The 26,134-nt window shown below is 40.3% G+C and overlaps 2 protein-coding genes across 3 annotated transcripts in view; one reads left to right on the top strand and one right to left on the bottom strand.

Moving 5' to 3' along the window:
- LOC124126233 (delta-like protein C) overlaps positions 1–18,091 on the bottom strand; it is a 36,584-nt gene extending 18,493 nt beyond the window's left edge. The window contains exons 1-2 of one of the 2 annotated variants that reach the window (XM_046489614.2): positions 17,838–18,087; positions 15,635–15,787 (exon numbers count right to left, since the gene is read on the bottom strand). In XM_046489614.2, coding sequence (XP_046345570.2) covers positions 15,635–15,787; positions 17,838–17,880 — 196 coding nt within the window. In that variant the 5' untranslated portion in view covers positions 17,881–18,087. Of the gene's footprint in view, positions 1–15,634; positions 15,788–17,837 lie in introns of both variants that reach the window. The other variant, XM_046489615.2, reaches the window with a different exon arrangement.
- Positions 18,092–22,768: 4,677 nt separating this feature from the next.
- On the top strand, positions 22,769–24,878 carry LOC124126231 (uncharacterized protein CG45076-like). Its single transcript, XM_048401887.1, has 3 exons — positions 22,769–22,786; positions 22,873–22,885; positions 24,196–24,878. Exons 1-3 carry the CDS (start codon positions 22,769–22,771, stop codon positions 24,876–24,878), a joined length of 714 nt encoding a protein of 237 aa, XP_048257844.1.
- The last annotated feature ends 1,256 nt before the right edge of the window (positions 24,879–26,134 follow it).

Genomic DNA, 26,134 nt, shown 5'->3' with positions numbered 1-26,134 from the left:
ATAACAAGTACCCCATGTGCAGAACAATGTCAATCACTATAACAACTACCTCATGTGCAGAACAATGTCAACCACAATAACAACTACCCCATGTGCAGAACAATGTCAACCACAATAACAACTACCCCATGTGCAGAACAATGTCAACTACTTTAACAACTACCCCTTGTGCAGAACAATGTCAACCACAATAACAACTACCCCATGTGCAGAACAATGTCAACCACAATAACAACTACCCCATGTGCAGAACAATGTCAACTACTATAACAACTACCTCATATGCAGAACAATGTCAACTACTTTAACAACTACCTCATGTGCAGAACAATGTCAATCACTATAACAAGTATCCCATGTGCAGAACAATGTCAACTACTATAACAACTACCCCATGTGCAGAACAATGTCAACTACCTTAACAACTACCCCATGTGCAGAACAATGTCAACTACTTTAACAACTACCCCTTGTGCAGAACAATGTCAACCACTATAACAACTACCCCATGTGCAGAACAATGTCAACCACTATAACAATTACCCCATGTGCAGAACAATGTCAACCACTATAACAACTACCCCATGTGCAGAACAATGTCAACCACTATCACAACTACCCCATGTGCAGAACAATGTCAACCACTATCACAACTACCCCATGTGCAGAACAATGTCAACTACTATAACAACTACCCCATGTGCAGAACAATGTCAACCACTATAACAACTACCCCATGTGCAGAACAATGTCAACCACTATAACATCTACCCCATGTGCAGAACAATGTCAACCACTATAACAACTACCCCATGTGCAGAACAATGTCAACTACTATAACAACTACCCCATGTGCAGAACAATGTCAACTACTTTAACAACTACCTCATGTGCAGAACAATGTCAACCACTATAACAACTACCCCATGTGCAGAACAATGTCAACTACTATAACAACTACCTCATGTGCAGAACAATGTCAACCACAATAACAACTACACCATGTGCAGAACAATGTCAACCACTATAACAACTACCCCATGTGCAGAACAATGTCAACCACTATAACAACTACCCCATGTGCAGAACAATGTCAACTACTATAACAACTACCCCATGTGCAGAACAATGTCAACTACTATAACAACTACCCCATGTTCAGAACAATGTCAACTACTATAACAACTACCCCATGTGCAGAACAATGTCAACCACTATAACAACTACCCCATGTGCAGAACAATGTCAACTACTATAACAACTACCCCATGTTCAGAACAATGTCAACCACTATAACAACTACCCCATGTGCAGAACAATGTCAACTACTATAACAACTACCTCATGTGCAGAACAATGTCAACCACAATAACAACTACACCATGTGCAGAACAATGTCAACCACTATAACAACTACCCCATGTGCAGAACAATGTCAACTACTATAACAACTACCCCATGTGCAGAACAATGTCAACTACTATAACAACTACCCAATGTGCAGAACAATGTCAACTACTTTAACAACTACCCAATGTGCAGAACAATGTCAACTACTATAACAACTACCCCATGTGCAGAACAATGTCAACTACTATAACAACTACCCCATGTGCAGAACAATGTCAACCACAATAACAACTACCCCTTGTGCAGAACAATGTAAACCACTATAACAACTACCCCATGTGCAGAACAATGTCAACTACTATAACAACTACCTCATGTGCAGAACAATGTCAACTACTATAACAACTACCTCATGTGCAGAACAATGTCAACTACTTTAACAACTACCCAATGTGCAGAACAATGTCAACCACTATAACAACTACCTCATGTGCAGAACAATGTCAACTACTATAACAACTACCTCATGTGCAGAACAATGTCAACTACTATAACAACTACCCCATGTGCAGAACAATGTCAACTACTATAACAACTACCCCATGTGCAGAACAATGTCAACTACTATAACAACTACCCCATGTGCAGAACAATGTCAACTACTATAACAACTACCTCATGTGCAGAACAATGTAAACCACTATAACAACTACCCAATGTGCAGAACAATGTCAACTACTTTAACAACTACCCCATGTGCAGAACAATGTCAACTACTATAACAACTACCCAATGTGCAGAACAATGTCAACTACTTTAACAACTACCCCTTGTGCAGAACAATGTCAACCACTATAACAACTACCCCTTGTGCAAAACAATGTCAACCACTATAACAACTACCCAATGTGCAGAACAATGTCAACTACTATAACAACTACCCAATGTGCAGAACAATGTCAACTACTTTAACAACTACCCCTTGTGCAGAACAATGTCAACCACTATAACAACTACCCCTTGTGCAAAACAATGTCAACCACTATAACAACTACCCCATGTGCAGAACAATGTCAACCACTATAACAACTACCCCTTGTGCAGAACAATGTCAACTACTTTAACAACTACCCCATGTGCAGAACAATGTCAACCACTATAACAACTACCCCTTGTGCAGAACAATGTCAACTACTTTAACAACTATCCCATGTGCAGAACAATGTCAACTACTATAACAACTACCCCATGTGCAGAACAATGTCAACCACTATAACAACTACCTCATGTGCAGAACAATGTCAACTACTATAACAACTACCTCATGTGCAGAACAATGTCAACTACTATAACAACTACCCCATGTGCAGAACAATGTCAACCACAATAACGACTACCCCATGTGCAGAACAATGTCAACTACTTTAACAACTACCCCTTGTGCAGAACAATGTCAACTACTATAACAACTACCCCATGTGCAGAACAATGTCAACCACAATAACGACTACCCCATGTGCAGAACAATGTCAACTACTTTAACAACTACCCCTTGTGCAGAACAATGTCAACTACTATAACAACTACCCCTTGTGCAGAACAATGTCAACTACTATAACAACTACCCAATGTGCAGAACAATGTCAACTACTATAACAACTACCCCATGTGCAGAACAATGTCAACCACTATAACAACTACCCCATGTGCAGAACAATGTCAACTACTATAACAACTACCCCTTGTGCAGAACAATGTCAACTACTATAACAACTACCCCACGTGCAGAACAATGTCAACCACTATAACAACTACCCCATGTGCAGAACAATGTCAACTACTTTAACAACTACCCCATGTGCAGAACAATGTCAACTACTATAACAACTACCCCTTGTGCAGAACAATGTCAACTACTATAACAACTACCCAATGTGCAGAACAATGTCAACTACTATAACAACTACCCCATGTGCAGAACAATGTCAACCACAATAACAACTACCCCTTGTGCAGAACAATGTCAACTACTATAACAACTACCCCATGTGCAGAACAATGTCAACCACTATAACAACTACCCCATGTGCAGAACAATGTCAACTACTTTAACAACTACCCCATGTGCAGAACAATGTCAACTACTTTAACAACTACCCCATGTGCAGAACAATGTCAACTACTATAACAACTACCCCATGTGCAGAACAATGTCAACTACTTTAACAACTACCCCATGTGCAGAACAATGTCAACTACTTTAACAACTACCCCATGTGCAGAACAATGTCAACCACAATAACAACTACCCCATGTGCAGAACAATGTCAACCACTATAACAACTACCCCATGTGCAGAACAATGTAAACCACTATAACAACTACCCCATGTGCAGAACAATGTCAACCACTATAACAACTACCCCATGTGCAGAACAATGTCAACTACTTTAACAACTACCCCATGTGCAGAACAATGTCAACTACTTTAACAACTACCCCATGTGCAGAACAATGTCAACTACTATAACAACTACCCCATGTGCAGAACAATGTCAACTACTTTAACAACTACCCCATGTGCAGAACAATGTCAACTACTTTAACAACTACCCCATGTGCAGAACAATGTCAACCACAATAACAACTACCCCATGTGCAGAACAATGTCAACCACTATAACAACTACCCCATGTGCAGAACAATGTAAACCACTATAACAACTACCCCATGTGCAGAACAATGTCAACCACTATAACAACTACCCCATGTGCAGAACAATGTCAACCACTATAACAACTACCCTATGTGCAGAACAATGTCAACCACAATAACAACTACCCCATGTGCAGAACAATGTCAACCACAATAACAACTACCTCATGTGCAGAACAATGTCAACCACTATACCAACTACCCAATGTGCAGAACAATGTCAACTACTATAACAACTACCCCATGTGCAGAACAATGTCAACCACTATAACAACTACCCCATGTGCAGAACAATGTCAACTACTATAACAACTACCCCATGTGCAGAACAATGTCAACTACTTTAACAACTACCCCATGTGCAGAACAATGTCAACTACTATAACAACTACCCAATGTGCAGAACAATGTCAACCACTATAACAACTACCCCATGTGCAGAACAATGTCAACTACTATAACAACTACCCCATGTGCAGAACAATGTCAACCACAATAACAACTACCTCATGTGCAGAACATATCAACTACTATAACAACTACCCCATGTGCAGAACAATGTCAACCACTATAACAACTACCCCATGTGCAGAACAATGTCAACCACTATAACAACTACCCTATGTGCAGAACAATGTCAACTACTATAACAACTACCCAATGTGCAGAACAATGTCAACCACTATAACAACTACCCCATGTGCAGAACAATGTCAACTACTATAACAACTACCCCATGTGCAGAACAATGTCAACCACAATAACAACTACCTCATGTGCAGAACATATCAACTACTATAACAACTACCCCATGTGCAGAACAATGTCAACCACTATAACAACTACCCCATGTGCAGAACAATGTAAACCACTATAACAACTACCCCATGTGCAGAACAATGTCAACCACAATAACAACTACCCCATGTGCAGAACAATGTCAACCACAATAACAACTACCCCATGTGCAGAACAATGTAAACCACTACAACAACTACCCCATGTGCAGAACAATGTCAACCACTATACCAACTACCCCATGTACAGAACAATGTCAACCACAATATCAACTACCCCATGTGCAGAACAATGTAAACCACTACAACAACTACCCCATGTGCAGAACAATGTCAACCACTATAACAACTACCCAATGTGCAGAACAATGTGAACTACTATAACAACTACCCCTTGTGCAGAACAATGTCAACCACTATAACAATTACCCCATGTGCAGAACAATGTCAACTACTTTAACAACTACCCTATGTGCAGAACAATGTCAACTACTATAACAACTACCCAATGTGCAGAACAATGTCAACCACTATACCAACTACCCCATGTGCAGAACAATGTCAACCACTACAACAAGTACCCCATGTGCAGAACAATGTCAACTACTTTAACAACTACCCCATGTGCAGAACAATGTAAACCACTATACCAACTACCCCATGTGCAGAACAATGTCAACCACTATAACAACTACCCCATGTGCAGAACAATGTCAACTACTTTAACAACTACCCCATGTGCAGAACAATGTCAACCACTATATCAACTATCCCATGTGCAGAACAATGTCAACCACTATAACAACTACCCCATGTGCAGAACAATGTCAACTACTTTAACAACTACCCCATGTGCAGAACAATGTCAACCACTATAACAACTACCCCATGTGCAGAACAATGTCAACTACTTTAACAACTACCCCATGTGCAGAACAATTTCAACTACTTTAACAACTACCCCATGTGCAGAAAAATGTCAACTACTATAACAACTACCCCATGTGCAGAACAATGTCAACCACTATACCAACTACCCCATGTGCAGAACAATGTCAACCACTATACCAACTACGACATGTGCAGAACAATGTCAACAACTACAACAACTACCCCATATGCAGAACAATGTCAACTACTTTAACAACTACCCCATGTGCAGAACAATGTCAACTACTTTAACAACTACCCCATGTGCAGAACAATGTCAGCCACAATAACAACTACCCCATGTGCAGAACAATGTCAACTACTTTAACAACTACCTCATGTGCAGAACAATGTCAACCACTATAACAACTACCCCATGTGCAGAACAATGTCAACTACTTTAACAACTACCCAATGTGCAGAACAATGTCAACCACTATAACAACTACCCCATGTGCAGAACAATGTCAACTACTATAACAACTACCCCATGTGCAGAACAATGTAAACCACTACAACAACTACCCCATGTGCAGAAAAATGTAAACCACTACAACAACTACCCCGTGTGCAGAACAATGTCAACTACTATAACAACTACCCCATGTGCAGAACAATGTCAACTACTATAACAACTACCCCATGTGCAGAACAATGTCAACCACAATAACAACTACCCCATGTGCAGAACAATGTCAACCACTATAACAACTACCCCATGTGCAGAACAATGTCAACCACTATAACAACTACCCCATGTGCAGAACAATGTCAACTACTTTAACAACTACCCTATGTGCAGAACAATGTCAACTACTATAACAACTACCCCATGTGCAGAACAATGTCAACTACTTTAACAACTACCCCATGTGCAGAACAATGTCAACCACTATACCAACTACCCCATGTGCTGAACAATGTCAACCACTATAACAACTACCCCATGTGCAGAACAATGTCAACTACTATAACAACTACCCCATGTGCAGAACAATGTCAACCACTATAACAACTACCCCATGTGCTGAACAATGTCAACCACTATAACAACTACCCCATGTGCAGAACAATGTCAACCACTATAACAACTACCCCATGTGCTGAACAATGTCAACCACTGTAACAACTACCCCATGTGCAGAACAATGTCAACCACTATAACAACTACCCCATGTGCAGAACAATGTCAACCACTATAACAACTACCCCATGTGCAGAAAAATGTCAACTACTATAACAACTACCCCATGTGCAGAACAATGTCAACCACTATAACAACTACGACATGTGCAGAACAATGTCAACCACTATAACAACTACCCCATGTGCAGAACAATGTCAACTACTTTAACAACTACCCCATGTGCAGAACAATGTCAACTACTTTAACAACTACCCCATGTGCAGAACAATGTCAACTACTATAACAACTACCCCATGTGCAGAACAATGTCAACCACTATAACAACTACCCCATGTGCAGAAAAATGTCAACTACTTTAACAACTACCCCATGTGCAGAACAATGTCAACCACTATAACAACTACGACATGTGCAGAACAATGTCAACCACTATAACAACTACCCCATGTGCAGAACAATGTCAACTACTTTAACAACTACCCCATGTGCAGAACAATGTAAACTACTATAACAACTACCCCATGTGCAGAACAATGTCAACCACTATATCAACTACCCCATGTGCAGAACAATGTCAACCACTATAACAACTACCCCTTGTGCAAAACAATGTCAACCACTATAACAACTACGACATGTGCAGAACAATGTCAACCACTATAACAACTACGACATGTGCAGAACAATGTCAACCACTATAACAACTACCCCATGTGCAGAACAATGTCAACTACTTTAACAACTACCCCATGTGCAGAACAATGTCAACTACTTTAACAACTACCCCATGTGCAGAACAATGTCAACTACTTTAACAACTACCCCATGTGCAGAACAATGTCAACTACTATAACAACTACCCCATGTGCAGAACAATGTCAACCACTATAACAACTACCCCATGTGCAGAAAAATGTCAACTACTTTAACAACTACCCCATGTGCAGAACAATGTAAACCACTATAACAACTACCCCATGTGCAGAACAATGTCAACTACTATAACAACTACCCCATGTGCAGAACAATGTCAACTACTTTAACAACTACCCCCTGTGAAGAACAATGTCAACCACAATAACAACTACCCCATGTGCAGAACAATGTCAACTACTATAACAACTACCCCATGTGCAGAACAATGTCAACCACTATATCAACTACCCCATGTGCAGAACAATGTCAACCACTATAACAACTACCCCTTGTGCAAAACAATGTCAACCACTATAACAACTACGACATGTGCAGAACAATGTCAACCACAATAACAACTACCCCATGTGCAGAACAATGTCAACTACTTTAACAACTACCCCCTGTGAAGAACAATGTCAACCACAATAACAACTACCCCATGTGCAGAACAATGTCAACTACTATAACAACTACCCCATGTGCAGAACAATGTCAACTACTTTAACAACTACCCCCTGTGAAGAACAATGTCAACCACAATAACAACTACCCCATGTGCAGAACAATGTCAACTACTATAACAACTACCCCATGTGCAGAACAATGTCAACCACTATATCAACTACCCCATGTGCAGAACAATGTCAACCACTATAACAACTACCCCTTGTGCAAAACAATGTCAACCACTATAACAACTACGACATGTGCAGAACAATGTCAACCACTATAACAACTACCCCATGTGCAGAACAATGTCAACTACTTTAACAACTACCCCATGTGCAGAACAATGTCAACTACTTTAACAACTACCCTATGTGCAGAAAAATGTCAACCACTATAACAACTACCCAATGTGCAGAACAATGTCAACTACTATAACAACTACCTCATGTGCAGAACAATGTCAACTACTTTAACAACTACCCCATGTGCAGAACAATGTCAACCACTATAACAACTACCCCATGTGCAGAACAATGTCAACTACTTTAACAACTACCCCATGTGCAGAACAATGTCAACTACTATAACAACTACCCCATGTGCAGAACAATGTCAACTACTTTAACAACTACCCCATGTGCAGAACAATGTCAACTACTATAACAACTACCCCATGTGCAGAACAATGTCAACCACAATAACAACTACCCCATGTGCAGAACAATGTCAACTACTTTAACAACTACCTCATGTGCAGAACAATGTCAACCACTATATCAACTATCCCATGTGCAGAACAATGTCAACCACAATAACAACTACCCAATGTGCAGAACAATGTCAACTACTTTAACAACTACCCCATGTGCAGAACAATGTCAACTACTTTAACAACTACCCAATGTGCAGAACAATGTCAACTACTTTAACAACTACCCCATGTGCAGAACAATGTCAACTACTTTAACAACTATCCCATGTGCAGAACAATGTCAACCACAATAACAACTACCCCATGTGCAGAACAATGTCAACTACTTTAACAACTACCCCTGTGCAGAACAATGTCAACCACTATATCAACTATCCCATGTGCAGAACAATGTCAACTACTTTAACAACTACCCCATGTGCAGAACAATGTCAACTACTATAACAACTACCCCATGTGCAGAACAATGTCAACCACAATAACAACTACCCTATGTGCAGAACAATGTCAACCACTATATCAACTACCCCTTGTGCAGAACAATGTCAACCACTATAACAACTACCCAATGTGCAGAACAATGTCAACCACAATAACAACTACCCCATGTGCAGAACAATGTCAACCACTATAACAACTACCCCATGTGCAGAACAATGTCAACTACTATAACAACTACCCAATGTGCAGAACAATGTCAACCACTATAACAACTACCCCATGTGCAGAACAATGTCAACTACTTTAACAACTACCCCATGTGCAGAACAATGTCAACCACAATAACAACTACCTCATGTGCAGAACAATGTCAACCACTATAACAACTACCCCATGTGCTGAACAATGTCAACTACTTTAACAACTACCCCATGTGCAGAACAATGTCAACCACAATAACAACTACCTCATGTGCAGAACAATGTCAACCACTATAACAACTACCCCATGTGCAGAACAATGTCAACTACTTTAACAACTACCCCATGTGCAGAACAATGTCAACCACAATAACAACTACCCCTTGTGCAGAACAATGTCAACTACTTTAACAACTACCCCATGTGCAGAACAATGTCAACTACTTTAACAACTACCCCATGTGCAGAACAATGTCAACCACTATAACAACTACCCCATGTGCAGAACAATGTCAACCACTTTAACAACTACCCCATGTGCAGAACAATGTCAACCACAATAACAACTACCTCATGTGCAGAACAATGTCAACCACAATAACAACTACCCCATGTGCAGAACAATGTCAACCACAATAACAACTACCCCATGTGCAGAACAATGTCAACTACTTTAACAACTACCCCTTGTGCAGAACAATGTCAACTACTATAACAACTACCCCATGTGCAGAACAATGTCAACTACTTTAACAACTACCTCATGTGCAGAACAATGTCAACCACTATAACAACTACCCCATGTGCAGAACAATGTCAACTACTTTAACAACTACCCCATGTGCAGAACAATGTCAACTACTATAACAACTACCCCATGTGCAGAACAATGTCAACTACTTTAACAACTACCCCATGTGCAGAACAATGTAAACCACTACAACAACTACCCCATGTGCAGAACAATGTCAACCACAATAACAACTACCCAATGTGCAGAACAATGTCAACTACTTTAACAACTACCCAATGTGCAGAACAATGTCAACTACTTTAACAACTACCCAATGTGCAGAACAATGTCAACTACTATAACAACTACCCCATGTGCAGAACAATGTCAACTACTTTAACAACTACCTCATGTGCAGAACAATGTCAACCACTATAACAACTACCCCATGTGCAGAACAATGTCAACTACTTTAACAACTACCTCATGTGCAGAACAATGTCAACCACAATAACAACTACCCCATGTGCAGAACAATGTCAACTACTTTAACAACTACCCCATGTGCAGAAAAATGTAAACCACAATAATAATTACCCCATGTGCAGAACAATGTCAACTACTATAACAACTACCCAATGTGCAGAACAATGTCAACCACTATACCAACTACCCCATGTGCAGAACAATGTCAACCACTATAACAACTACCCCATGTGCAGAACAATGTCAACCACTATAACAACTACCCAATGTGCAGAACAATGTCAACTACTATAACAACTACCCCATGTGCAGAAAAATGTAAACCACTATAACAACTACCCCATGTGCAGAACAATGTAAACCACTACAACAACTACCCCATGTGCAGAACAATGTAAACCACTACAACAACTACCCCGTGTGCAGAACAATGTCAACTACTATAACAACTACCCAATGTGCAGAACAATGTGAACTACTTTAACAACTACCCCATGTGCAGAACAATGTCAACCACTATAACAACTACCCCATGTGCAGAACAATGTCAACTACTATAACAACTACCCCATGTGCTGAACAATGTCAACTACTTTAACAACTACCCCCTGTGAAGAACAATGTCAACTACTTTAACAACTACCCCGTGTGCAGAACAATGTCAACCACAATAACAACTACCCCATGTGCAGAACAATGTCAACTACTTTAACAACTACCCCATGTGCAGAACAATGTCAACCACAATAACAACTACCCCATGTGCAGAACAATGTCAACTACTATAACAACTACCCCATGTGCTGAACAATGTCAACTACTTTAACAACTACCCCCTGTGAAGAACAATGTCAACCACAATAACAACTACCCCATGTGCAGAACAATGTCAACCACAATAACAACTACACCATGTGCAGAACAATGTCAACCTCTACAACAACTACCCCATGTGCAGAACAATGTCAACTACTATAACAACTACCCCATGTGCAGAACAATGTCAGCTACTTTAACAACTACCCCATGTGCAGAACAATGTCAACCACTATACCAACTACCCCATGTACAGAACAATGTCAACCACTATAACAACTACCCCATGTGCAGAACAATGTCAACCACTATAACAACTACCCCATGTGCAGAACAATGTCAACCACTATAACAACTACCCCATGTGCAGAACAATGTCAACCACTATAACAACTACCCCATGTGCAGAACAATGTCAACCACTATAACAACTACCCCATGTGCAGAACAATGTCAACTACTATAACAACTACCCCATGTGCAGAACAATGTCAACCACTATAACAACTACCTCATGTGCAGAACAATGTCAACCACTATAACAACTACCCCATGTGCAGAACAATGTCAACCACAATAACAACTACCCCATGTGCAGAACAATGTCAACCACTATAACAACTACCCCATGTGCAGAACAATGTCAGCTACTATAACAACTACCCCATGTGCAGAACAATGTCAACCACTATAACAACTACCCCATGTGCAGAACAATGTCAGCTACTATAACAACTACCCCATGTGCAGAACAATGTCAACCACTATAACAACTACCCCATGTGCAGAACAATGTCAACCACAATAACAACTACCCCATGTGCAGAACAATGTCAGCTACTATAACAACTACCCCATGTGCAGAACAATGTCAACCACAATAACAACTACCCCATGTGCTGAACAATGTCAACTACTATAACAACTACCCAATGTGCAGAACAATGTCAACCACTATAACAACTACCCCATGTGCAGAACAATGTCAACCACAATAACAACTACCTCATGTGCAGAACAATGTCAACCACTATAACAACTACCCCATGTGCAGAACAATGTCAACCACAATAACAACTACCCCATGTGCAGAACAATGTCAACTACTTTAACAACTACCCCATGTGCAGAACAATGTCAACCACTATATCAACTATCCCATGTGCAGAACAATGTCAACCACAATAACAACTACCCCTTGTGCAGAACAATGTCAACCACTATAACAACTACCCCATGTGCAGAACAATGTCAACCACAATAACAACTACCCCATGTGCAGAACAATGTCAACCACAATAACAACTACCCCATGTGCAGAACAATGTCAACTACAATAACAACTACACCATGTGCAGAACAATGTCAACCACTATAACAACTACCCCATGTGCAGAACAATGTCAACTACTTTAACAACTACCCCATGTGCAGAACAATGTCAACCACAATAACAACTACCCCTTGTGCAGAACAATGTCAACCACTATAACAACTACCCCATGTGCAGAACAATGTCAACTACTTTAACAACTACCCCATGTGCAGAACAATGTCAACCACAATAACAACTACCCCTTGTGCAGAACAATGTCAACTACTATAACAACTACCCCATGTGCAGAACAATGTCAACTACTTTAACAACTACCCCATGTGCAGAACAATGTCAACTACTATAACAACTACCCCATGTGCAGAACAATGTCAACCACTATAACAACTACCCCATGTGCAGAAAAATGTCAACTACTATAACAACTACCCCATGTGCAGTTCAGCTTCAACCACTATTACATATATCCCATACACAGTACAACTTCAACCACCATTACATATATCCAAAATACAGTGTATTTTCAAACACTTTTACAAATATCCAAAATACAGTACAGCTTCAACCACTAAAACAACAGTCCAATAAACAGTACAGCTTCAACCACTAGTATTACTGTCCCATACACAGTACAGCTTCCACCACTATTACAACTACCCCATACACAGTACAGCTTCCACCACTATCACAACTATCCCATACACAGTACAGCTTCAACCACTATTACAACTGTCCCATACACAGTACAGCTTCAACCACTATTACAACTGTCCCATACACAGTACAGCTTCAACCACTATTACAACAGTCCCATACACAGCACAGCTTTAACCACTTTAACAACAGTCCCATACACAGTACAGCTTCAACCACTAGTACAACTGTCCCATACACAGTACAGCTTCAACCACTATTACAACTGTCCCATACACAGTACAGCTTCAACCACTATTACAACAGTCCCATACACAGCACAGCTTTAACCACTTTAACAACAGTCCCATACACAGTACAGCTTTAACCACTATTACAACTCTCCCATATACAGTACAGCTTCAACCACTATTACAACTGTCCCATACACAGTACAGCTTCAACCACTATTACAACTGTCCCATACACAGTACAGCTTCAACCACTATTACAACAGTCCCATACACAGCACAGCTTTAACCACTTTTACAACAGTCCCATAAACAATACAGCTTCCACCACTATTACAGCTGTCCCATACACAGTACAGTTTCAATCAATATTACAACTGTCCCATACTAAGTACAGCTTCAACTACTATGACAACTGTCGCATACACAGTACAGCTTCCACCACTAGTACAACTGTCCCATACACAGTACAGCTTCAACCACTATTACAACTGCCCCATACACAGTACAGCTTTCACCACAATTACAACTGTCCCATACACAGTACAGCTTCCACCACTATGACAACTGTCCCATACACAGTACAGCTTTCACCACAATTACAACAGTCCCATACACAGTACAGCTTTAACCACTATTACAACTGCCCCATACACAGTACAGCTTCAACCACTATAACAACTATCCCATACACAGTACAGCTTCAACCACTAGTACAACTGTCCCATACACAGTACAGCTTCAACCACTATTACAACTGTCCCATACACAGTACAGCTTCAACCACTATTACAACAGTCCCATACACAGCACAGCTTTAACCACTTTAACAACAGTCCCATACACAGTACAGCTTTAACCACTATTACAACTCTCCCATATACAGTACAGCTTCAACCACTAGTACAACTGTCCCATACACAGTACAGCTTCAACCACTATTACAACTGTCCCATACACAGTACAGCTTCAACCACTATTACAACAGTCCCATACACAGCACAGCTTTAACCACTTTTACAACAGTCCCATAAACAGTACAGCTTCCACCACTATTACAGCTGTCCCATACACAGTACAGTTTCAATCAATATTACAACTGTCCCATACTAAGTACAGCTTCAACTACTATGACAACTGTCGCATACACAGTACAGCTTCCACCACTAGTACAACTGTCCCATACACAGTACAGCTTCAACCACTATTACAACTGCCCCATACACAGTACAGCTTTCACCACAATTACAACAGTCCCATACACAGTACAGCTTCCACCACTATTACAACTGCCCCATACACAGTACAGCTTTCACCACAATTACAACTGTCCCATACACAGTACAGCTTTAACCACTATTACAACTGTCCCATACACAGTACAGCTTCAACCACTATTACAACTGTCACATACACAGTACAGCTTACACCACAATTACAACAGTCCCATACACAGTACAGCTTAAACCACTAGTACAACTGTCCCATACACAGTACAGCTTCAACCACTATTACAACTGCCCCATACACAGTACAGCTTCGACCACTATTACAATTGTCCCATACACAGTACAGCTTCAACCACTATTACAACTGTCCCATAAACAGTACAGCTTCAACCACTATTACAACTGTCCCATACACAGTACAGCTTCAACCACTATTACGACTGTCCCATACACAGTACAGCTTCCACAATCACTGTTCCTCAACCATTACCTGTTTGACATCTCCGCCCACTATATCCTGTTGGACACGAGCAGGCACCATAATTTGCTAAACCAGTAGGATCACACGTCCCTCCGTTCTCACAGGCGTGTTTGTCTGAACAATATAATCCAAACTCTCCACCGGCAGCAGCTACACCGCACGCTGAAACATACAGGACAAACTATGACAAACATTCAGGTAGAAATAACAGTTCAACGGAATTTCAATATTTGTTATGAAAGGTCTCGTGATGTCCAGGTCTTCATCGAACAGGAACTGCAAAACAATTGTGAAAGAACTAGAGTGAGTGAGTGAGTGAGTGAGTTGGGTTTAATGCCCCGTTGAACAGTATTCCAAATATATCACTCGTGTCAGCTTGCTGTGGAAGGAGTGAGTGGGTGAGTTGGGTTTAATGCCACGTTGAACAGTATTCCAGTTATATCACTGCGTGACAGCTTGCTGTGGATGAAAGCCAAAAGTGATGCAGTATAAGATATCAAGAGACGGGTGAACAGCTTGTGCAGCGCCCTAGGTGTTTCTTTTCAAATGTATTTTAAAGATTGGCTTTTGGAATATGGAATATACGTCTTACTTATGTGTCAAATATTAGAGCACAAAACACATTTCAACCACTATTACAACTGCCCCATACACAGTACAGCTTCAACCACTATTACAACTGTCCAATACACAGTACAGCTTCAACCACTATCACAACTACCCCATACACATTACAGCTTCAACCACTATTACAACTGTCCCATACACAGTACAGCTTCAACCACTATTACAACTGTCCCATACACAGTAAAGCTTCAACCACTATTACAACTGCCCCATACACAGTACAGCTTCAACCACTATTACAACTGTCCCATACACAGTAAAGCTTCAACCACTATTACAACTGTCCCATACACAGTAAAGCTTCAACCACTATTACAACTGTCCCATACACAGTACAGCTTTAACCACTATTACAACTGTCCCATACACAGTAAAGCTTCAACCACTATTACAACTGCCCCATACACAGTACAGCTTCAACCACTATTACAACTGTCCCATACACAGTAAAGCTTCAACCACTAGCACAACTACCCTCACATTTACTAGTCCTAGACCCTGCTACTTATTCATACCGCAACATATTTGACCCAGCTAGGCTTGATTTATCTGCGCGAAATTGATTTTGGAACCAAACGAGCAGCGTACAAATGGTGCACACCAAACGTAATCAAATACAACAGTGTTGAAAGCAGAACATCCAAATAATGTCATGCTATATACACGTACATATGTAAGTGTGTGAATAATCCGTGGCTGAAGTGATGGGGTAGAAGACACACTATATATCTCAACCCCAAAGGAAACCAAATACAACACTGTTGAGAGCACGCGTGTCCCAAATGGACTGGTCCAACCGTGCAGCATTTTTTAGCGTTACAGCTGTTTAACCTTCGAAGCACGACTTGTGCTTATTAGGGTATTAAGAAATATAGCATAAAACTCCAACTCTTTTGTGCTAGCAAATAATATATATTGAGTGAAGCGGCATAGGTTGAGTCCAATGTTTTGAGTGGGTTGTCGATGTGAATTAGAAGCAACGTTTGTTGCAAGATTTCGTTCGCTGACGCTGTTTGGTACACCTCTCGTCCGATGGGGAGAAGCGCACTGAGCGGTCTCATGAAAGTGTCCCGTGAAGATCCGGGGTAGAATAGGTCTTCAGCAAACCATGCTTGCCGTAAAAGGCCACTATGCTTGTTGTAAGAGGCGACTAACGGGATTGGGTTGTCAGGCTCGCTGACTTGGTTGATGCATGTCATCGATCCCAAATGCGTGGGTCGATGTTCATGTTGTCAATCACTGGATTGTCTGGTCCAGACTCGATTATTTACAGACCGCCTTCATATAGCTGTACTATTGCCGAGCGTGGCGTTAAACAACAAACAAACAAACAAAACATTAATGTATATTTCTATGGATGGCTAGTTCATCCATTCCTTTTTAAAAGCAATGTATTCTACAAGTGTAACTTTACAGTAACTTGCAGTAAGTAAGACAGATGATGGTGATCTCCACCCAATATCCACATTGATCTACTGTGAGCTCCAGCATTGCCCTAACAAGCAGAATCTGAGTTGCTTTTTGTGAACGGTGAATTTTACTTGAGAAACCTATGAGGTCCGGTTTGTTTAAAACAATGCTTTACCTGCGACGACGAACACCAGAGTGAGCAAACAGTGGTTCGTCATGTCTGTTTAGGAGGACCAGTCTTCTTACAGCCACCTCAAGTCTACAGCTCCCTGTCCGTGTGTGTCTCTGTGTAGCAGGACCAGTCTTCTTATATCATCAGCCAGCTCCCTGCCCGTGTGTGTATATGTGTGAAGCCCGACACAACTATTGTTCGTCTCATTGACAAGTGAGATGACGATGCAACCCAGTGTATACACGTAGCCACTCCGCTAGGAGGTGATAACAAAGATGCATATGATCATGCATGGGCTCCTGTTGTTGATGTGAACAAAGACTTTATTTATAAACTGCAGATACCTGCATATACAGAGATACACACACACACAAATACAGAGTAGAAAATGCTACAGGATGTAAAACGAGAGGCCTGCTTTATTCATTTTCAAAAGAGTTGGTTTCAGAGCACAGGGTTTGTTTTCACACTTGTCTTCGATCGTTTTTATTTGGACCAGTTGTATTAGTGATTTAATTGCTGATTGGATGAGGAATTTTGGGATTTTGTATTGTAGCTGAGCGTGAAATGTATATCATGTGATCGCCATCCCATTTCGGCACACGGGAAAAATGTCATGATTTTGTAAACATGCCCCAACAAGAATGTTCGCGTCAGAGATTTTACGACGTTTCGGGAGGATTATAAGTGTTTTGACAAAGCGCAGACACCCGACAGCTTTGTAACTGAACTTCCCATGTAACTGTCCGTTATTTGGAGATATACTATGAACTTCCCATGTAACTGTCCGTTATTTGGAGATATACTATGAACTTCCCATGTAACTGTCCGTTATTTGGAGATATACTATGAACTTCCTATGTGACTGTCCGTTATTTGGAGATATACTATGAACTTTCCATGTAGCTGTCCGTTATTTGGAGATATACTATGAACTTCCCATGTAACTGTCCGTTATTTGGAGATATACTATGAACTTCCCATGTAGCTGTCCGTTATTTGGAGATATACTATGAACTTCCCATGTAGCTGTCCGTTATTTGGAGATATACTATGAACTTCCCATGTAGCTGTCCGTTATTTGGAGATATACTATGAACTTCCCATGTAACTGTCCGTTATTTGGAGATATACTATGAACTTCCCATGTAACTGTCCGTTATTTGGAGATATACTATGAACTTCCCATGTAGCTGTCCGTTATTTGGAGATATACTATGAACTTCCCATGTAGCTGTCCGTTATTTGGAGATATACTATGAACTTCCCATGTAGCTGTCCGTTATTTGGAGATATACTATGAACTTCCCATGTAGCTGTCCGTTATTTGGAGATATACTATGAACTTCCCATGTAGCTGTCCGTTATTTGGAGATATACTATGAACTTCCCATGTAGCTGTCCGTTATTTGGAGATATACTATGAACTTCCCATTTAGCTGTCCGTTATTTGGAGATATACTATGAACTTCCCATTTAGCTGTCCGTTATTTGGAGATATACTATGAACTTCCCATGTAGCTGTCCGTTATTTGGAGATATACTATGAACTTCCCATGTAGCTGTCCGTTATTTGGAGATATACTATGAACTTCCCATGTAACTGTCCGTTATTTGGAAAAATACTATACACTGAGAATGGGGAGAGTTTCTAGGGCTTCGGTCCTGCTTCCACAATGAAGCACATGTGTCGCACGTGGTATCGGCTTAGGGAAGTAACTGTTCGAAATATGCCTGTGTTCACTCAGCAGTGAATAGGTACCCGGTAGGATGAGATAGGAATGTGATTTTCAACCTCCTAGCTCCTCGCCTCCAGCTTGGGTTGTATGTTTGTACACAGCTGTGGTATTCCTTTCCGGAGTCACCCCGATGGACTAATAATAAACAATGATTACAACGTGGAGGTAATAAATACTGTGAATGACATGGACTTATGTACCATCCCCGGGGATAATCCTTTTACACTACTTCAACCCCCTTCGAGGTACAGCCACTGACAATCTTAGTTATCCAATTTATTCTACCAAAATTAAAAGATCATTTATTATTTACAAAACACATTTATCAAAATTTATGTACAAGTTCTATTTCTTTTAAAAAAACTAAGGATTAATTGAGAGCTGATATTGTTAAAAAGATCCTTTAACGATGAAACTTTAAAATATTTATCCCTTGTGATAGAAAAATCCATACAGTCAAGCAAGACATGCTTGACTGTGATTCTTTCATTACAAGGGATACAGAATGGAGGATCCTCACCTTTCAATATATAGTCATTAGTATATCTTGAATGGCCAATACGACACCGTCGCATAATGACCTCATCAAATCTGGACTGGTTTAATTTCATGTAGTTTATTTATACCAACTTGAGTTTCAAACTTCTTTTGCATTAGATTACGGATGTAAGATCTAATCACGGGTTTATAATCACTGTATGGAATGAGAAGTGGTGTCACAGATTTGTTGAGTGCTGCCTTGGCGGCAGCATCGGCCTTTGTGTTACCAATGATTCCAACATGGCTGGGTAACCAACGAAAAACGATGTCGTATTGGCCAGTAGCAAGTTGATCACATAATTCAATAAGTTCAATTAAAAGTGGATGATTACATGATAGATACGAGAGGAAGTCCGAAAATAATATAAATTGCTTATGCCAAGTTTGTTCACCAATATATTTTAGAGCCGTTACAATTGCATGGGATTCGGATGGAGAACTATTATCGGGTAGTCGTCAAGACATAATCCTGGATCCAACGACGGTGGCGCTAGCAACCGCATCACCACCCTTGGATCCGTCCGTAAATATAGATTTGAATGTGTTATAGTTGTTCCGCAATTCATTAAATTCTTGTTGATAGATTAGTTGGTTGGTTTCCCAACTGCCATGGGGGAGAGGATAAAATCTGAGTTGGAGCTATATTTTCAAGATTGATTTTGCCAGCAGAAATGTCGGATTTGATTCGTAGACCAAGTGGATGAACAAGGGATGACTTTTTATGATACATATCCTTATAGAGAGGATTAAAAACGCAATCATATGCAGGATTAGTAGGATTGAATAGAGCTTTGTGAGGTATTGCATAGGAGTTTTATTCAACGTTGTTTTAGTGAGGGCTCATCCGCCTCTACATACAGACTATTGATAGGGAATGTTCTGAAGGCACAAGACAAAGCCTCAGGTCTTGATGATTAATACTATCTAATAATTTTAAATTACTTTTACAGGCTCCACCATAGATGATGGAGCCATAGTCCAGTTTAGAGCGGATAAGTGTCCTGTGCAGTTGGAGGAGGCTTTTCTGATCCCTCCCTACTTTGAATTTGAAACGACTTTCAGAAGGTCAAGAGCCTTCAGGCATTTATTTTTCAAATATTTGATGTGTGGTAAAAAGGTTAAATAGTGATCAAAAATAATACCCAGGAATTTAGCCTCTTTTACAACTTTAATTGGAGTGTTATCTAAAACTAGATCAGGGTCTTTATGAGGTTTATATTTTCTACAAAAATGGATACAATTTGTTTTGGATTTTGAAAATTTAAAACCGTTTTCCAACGACCATTTATTTATCTTATTTAGACACAGTTGTAATTGTCTTTCTATAGTACGCATGTTTTTACCACGACATGGTATGTTAATATCCACAAAAAGTGATCCATCAATTGAATCGTTTAAAACTTTGGAAAGACTATTTATGTTTATGCTGAACAATATAACAGATAAAATATTGCCTTGTGGGACATCCTGATCCTGATAAAAAGTTGGATGTAAATTGATGCAAACGGCCTCGCAACCCAAAATCATGTAAATCTTTTAAAATACCGTGATTCCATGTAGCGTCATATGCACGTTGTTTGTTTATAACAGCATTCTTAACAAATGATTCCAATCGAACTAAATGGTCAATGGTACTGCGATTTTTTACAGAAACCACATTGAATATTTGTTATTAAATCATTTGATTCCAAGTACCAGGTTAATCTATAATTGACCATGCGTTCCATTGTTTTGCAAACGCAACTAGTCAATGAAATGGGTCGATAATTGGAAGGATCAGTATGATCACGGCCAGGTTTAGGTATGGGAACAATTATAGCCTCACGCCATGAAGAAGGAAATTCTCCTGACGTCCAGATTTTATCAAATATGATCAAAAGGGTTTCTAAACAGGATTGCGGTAAATGTTTTAAGAGTTGATAATGTATATTATCAGACCCTGCAGCAGTGTCATGAGCCTGCCCAAGTGCAGTATGGAGCTCATGAATAGAAAAGACTTCATTGTAATCTTCCCCGTTATCTGAATTGAAATGTAAAGGTTTCTTTTCCTGCAGCTTTTTGTATTTTTGAAATTAGGACATATGTAGACGAGGAAGAATGGTGAGCCAGAGTTTCACCAAGTTTATTTGCAATATCTGATGTATCAGTTAACAATTGATCCCCATCCTTGAGATGGTGGATGCTTGATTTAGTACCCTTACCTTTTATTTTCTGAATCATGTTCCATACCTTGGACATTGGCGTCCGTGAATTTATCTTGGATCCATAATTTTGCCAAGATTGACGTTTGTTTTGTTTGAAAGTGTGCCTGGTTTTAGCATTTACAATTTTAAATTTATTGAGATTATGGACCATTGGATGGCGTCGGAAATATTGTTCAGCTTTTTTCCCGTGCCTTCCTAGCTTGTTTGCAATCATTGTTGAACCATGGTATAATATGTGAGAATTTGAGGAGGCCTTCGGAATACATTCAACAGTTATGTTAGTAGGTTCATCAGACAACATTTGTACAGTGTCGGGAACATCAATAAAAACTACAGGCTTTAGTTTGTTAGAACAAAGGACTTCATATAATGCCCAGTTGGCTTGAGTAAAATTCAAACGTGTACATGGAAGAATATCAGAAGGTGTAACAGATTTTAAAATGGTAGGAAAATGGACACTTCCACAGAGGTAATCGTGGACTGACCATTCCAATTCATTAGGTTAATTAGAATTTAAAACTGACAAGTTCAGGCAAGAGTATGTTCCTGTTGCAGGATGAAGATACATGTGAGAACCATCATTAAAAAGGCATAAATCATTATTTAAGAAAAGATCCTCAAGTAATTTTCCTTTAGTGTTGGTGACATTACTACCCCAAAGTGGGTTATGACCATTCAGATCTCCCCTGATGACACAGGGCTTGGGGAGTTGGTCATACAGTGCCTGAAGATCAGACTGTCGTAGAGAGTACGATGGTGGTACACACAAAGGACACAAAGTAAAAACAGTATTCAATGTTATACAAACTGCCACAGCCTGAAGACGGGTATTGAGAGGAACAGGGCTGTGAATGATGCCCTGCCTCGCCATAACAGAAGATCCCCCAGTTGCTTTATGACCTGGAGGGGAAAAGCAATGGTAGGAATCATATTGTCGTAAATAAAAATTATCTGTAGTTTTAAGGAACGTTTCTTGCAAACAAAATGCCGATGGTTTAAAATCTAGAATTCAGAGCTGAAGGTCATTAAAATTAGTCCGAGGTCCTCTGCAATTCTATTGGATTAAATTGGGAGAGCAACTCATGGCGGCTCAATTGGAGATCGTGAGAGTGGAGAAGGTTCTTTACGCTGTAATGGCAGCGATGTAGTGACCTCCATGTCTAAAGGTTCAAAGGGATTTTGAATTTCCAGAGGGACTGTCAAGGTTGTAGGCACCATTATGTTTAAGGGCCTTAGATTCTTTTTTCCTTTGTTGCTTTCTTTCTAAGATAGACACAATTTTATGGATAACAACTTCTTTAATACTGTGAAAAGCGACGTTTCGGTATAGATCCTTATGCCGTTGTGAAGCAAGACTGAATGAGGGAAATAGTGCAGAATATATATAGTAGAGGATTAACAGTAACAACAATAGCATACACGAGTGGGATCTATACCGAAACGTCGCTTTTCACAGTATTAAAGAAGTTGTTATCCACAAATTTGTGTCTATCTTGTCATCCGTCAACTTCTAAATAATGCCTATCAAACAATTTGCTTTAAGGGCCTTAGATTCTTTTTTCCTTGCTGCTTTCTTTCTTTTCTGGTTAGGGTCGCATTACTTTTTATGTCACATTCAGGTTCAGGTGTGGTATCAGGTTGAGATTGAGTGAGTGAGTTTCATTTTCCGGCAGAGGTTCTGTTTGTGAAGGTGTTGAAGTAGATTAGTATGAAGTGTAGGGTGTCTTCAGCATGGAACGGGAGCACTGAACTATCAGTTGTATGTGAATTACAACATCAAATATGGACCCTGTGTGGAACGGGACCCCTGAAATATCTCAGATGCGAAGAAACTGCTTCAAATCGAATCAACCTATTCCTACCATTCACTGACTGCAGCATTGGGGGGTAGCAGCAGAGGAGATAGCAGCAGAGGGATAGCAGCAGAGGAGATTGCAGCAGAGGAGATAGCAGCAGAGGAGATAGCAGAAAAGGAGACTGCAGCAGAGGAGACTGCAGCAGAGGAGACTACAGCAGAGGAGATAGCAGCAGAGGAGATAGCAGCAGAGGAGACAGCAGCAGAGGAGACAGCAGCAGAAGAGACAGCAGCAGAGGAGATAGCAGCAGAGGAGACTACAGCAGAGGAGACTACAGCAGAGGAGATAGCAGAAGAGGAGACTGCAGCAGAGGAGACAGCAGCAGAGGAGACAGCAGCAGAGAAGATAGCAGCAGAGGAGACTGCAGCAGAGGAGACAGCAGCAGAGGAGACTACAGCAGAGGAGACTGCAGCAGAGGAGATAGCAGCAGAGGAGACTGCAGCAGAGGAGACAGCAGCAGAGGAGACAGCAGCAGAGGAGACTGCAGCAGGGGAGACTGCAGCAGAGGAGACTGCAGCAGAGGAGACAGCAGCAGAGGAGACTGCAGCAGTGGAGATAGCAGCAGTGGAGACTGCAGCAGAAGAGACAGCAGCAGAGGAGACTGCAGCAGAGGAGACAGCAGCAGAGGAGACTGCAGCAGAGGAGATAGCAGCAGTGGAGACTGCAGCAGAAGAGACAGCAGCAGAGGAGACAGCAGCAGAGTAGGTAGGTCAGTGAATGGGTGGAATAGGTTGATTCGATTTGAAGCAGTTTCTTCGCATCTGAGAATGAGATATCGTTAGTATATTTTAATTTGAATATTTTCGTCTGAGTCACAAAGGAGGGGCATGATTTAGATGACGACATGCGGTCACCACTGTAGTTGGAACATTTGATGTCATCTGTACAGTCAGTGCCATCGTGTTTCTTACTGCAGCGGGAGCAAACTGCTGAGTTGCGACAGGATTTAGCTCCATGCCCGAACTGCTGACTTTTAAAACAACTCTGATGTGATGGTAATTTGTATCACGATAGCAGGAAGTATTTAATACGTGTCAAATCTTATTTCGTTTAACGATTGCTCTTTTAACATGTTACCTTGATCAGCGACGCCAACACACAGCTCCACTTTCTGGTTTTCAAGTAATTTACTCCGAAATACTTAATAATGGTGCACGTTTTTGGTTGGTTATTTGTTTAGTAATGTCATGTGTGTATGTTGCATCAATAATATGTAGGTATGATAGTCGGTAATGAAGTAATTAGCCAATAACACTTTGGCCCGTCTTGGCCCGTCCCAGCACGACTTTTAGGCAATGCCAAAGTGGATACACAAGAGTTGGGACACTGATATGCGGGTTGAAATCAGTCCTTGACATGAGAGATTAGGTTAATTAAACACATAATTTTGCTTTCATATAAAGTATTGTAAGAACTGGGGAGCCAATAAGGAAGTATGACACGCATTCACACACGGAAGCATATTATAGTTGACTTACTCTCCAAGAACGATCACATTGATAGCCTAGTCAAGAAAGTCAGTCCAAGGATTAACTGTCTCAGGAGTTTCAAGTATCGTTTAAATAGAAAAACACTGGAAACTATGTATAAATCTTTCATATTACCGATATTTGATTATTGTTGCCATATATGGGACAACTGCACAAAAGAACAGGAGTTACTTCTTGAAAAACTAAATCTAGATGCACTCAGAACTATTTGTGGGGTTGTTCGTGGCACAAGTCACGGTAAACTTTATAAAGAAACAAATTTTACATCATTAGAAGAAAGAAGGCATGTTCAAAAGTTAAATATTTTTTATAAGATGGTTAAACAATATAGTACCGGACTATCTCTCATCCTTAGTTCCAAATAGAGTGTCGGATGCAAGTGATTATAATTTGAGAAACTGCTCACGGCTGCAAACCACAAAGTGTAAATCAAATAATTATGCCAAATCATTTATTCCAGATACAGTTAAT

This window comes from Haliotis rufescens, unplaced genomic scaffold, assembly GCF_023055435.1.
Source record: "Haliotis rufescens isolate VD_foot unplaced genomic scaffold, xgHalRufe1.0.p SCAF_24, whole genome shotgun sequence".
Taxonomy (NCBI): Eukaryota; Metazoa; Mollusca; class Gastropoda; order Lepetellida; family Haliotidae; genus Haliotis; species Haliotis rufescens.
Note: the sequence above shows the minus strand (reverse complement) of the source record. Positions and strands in the feature narration are given on the sequence as shown.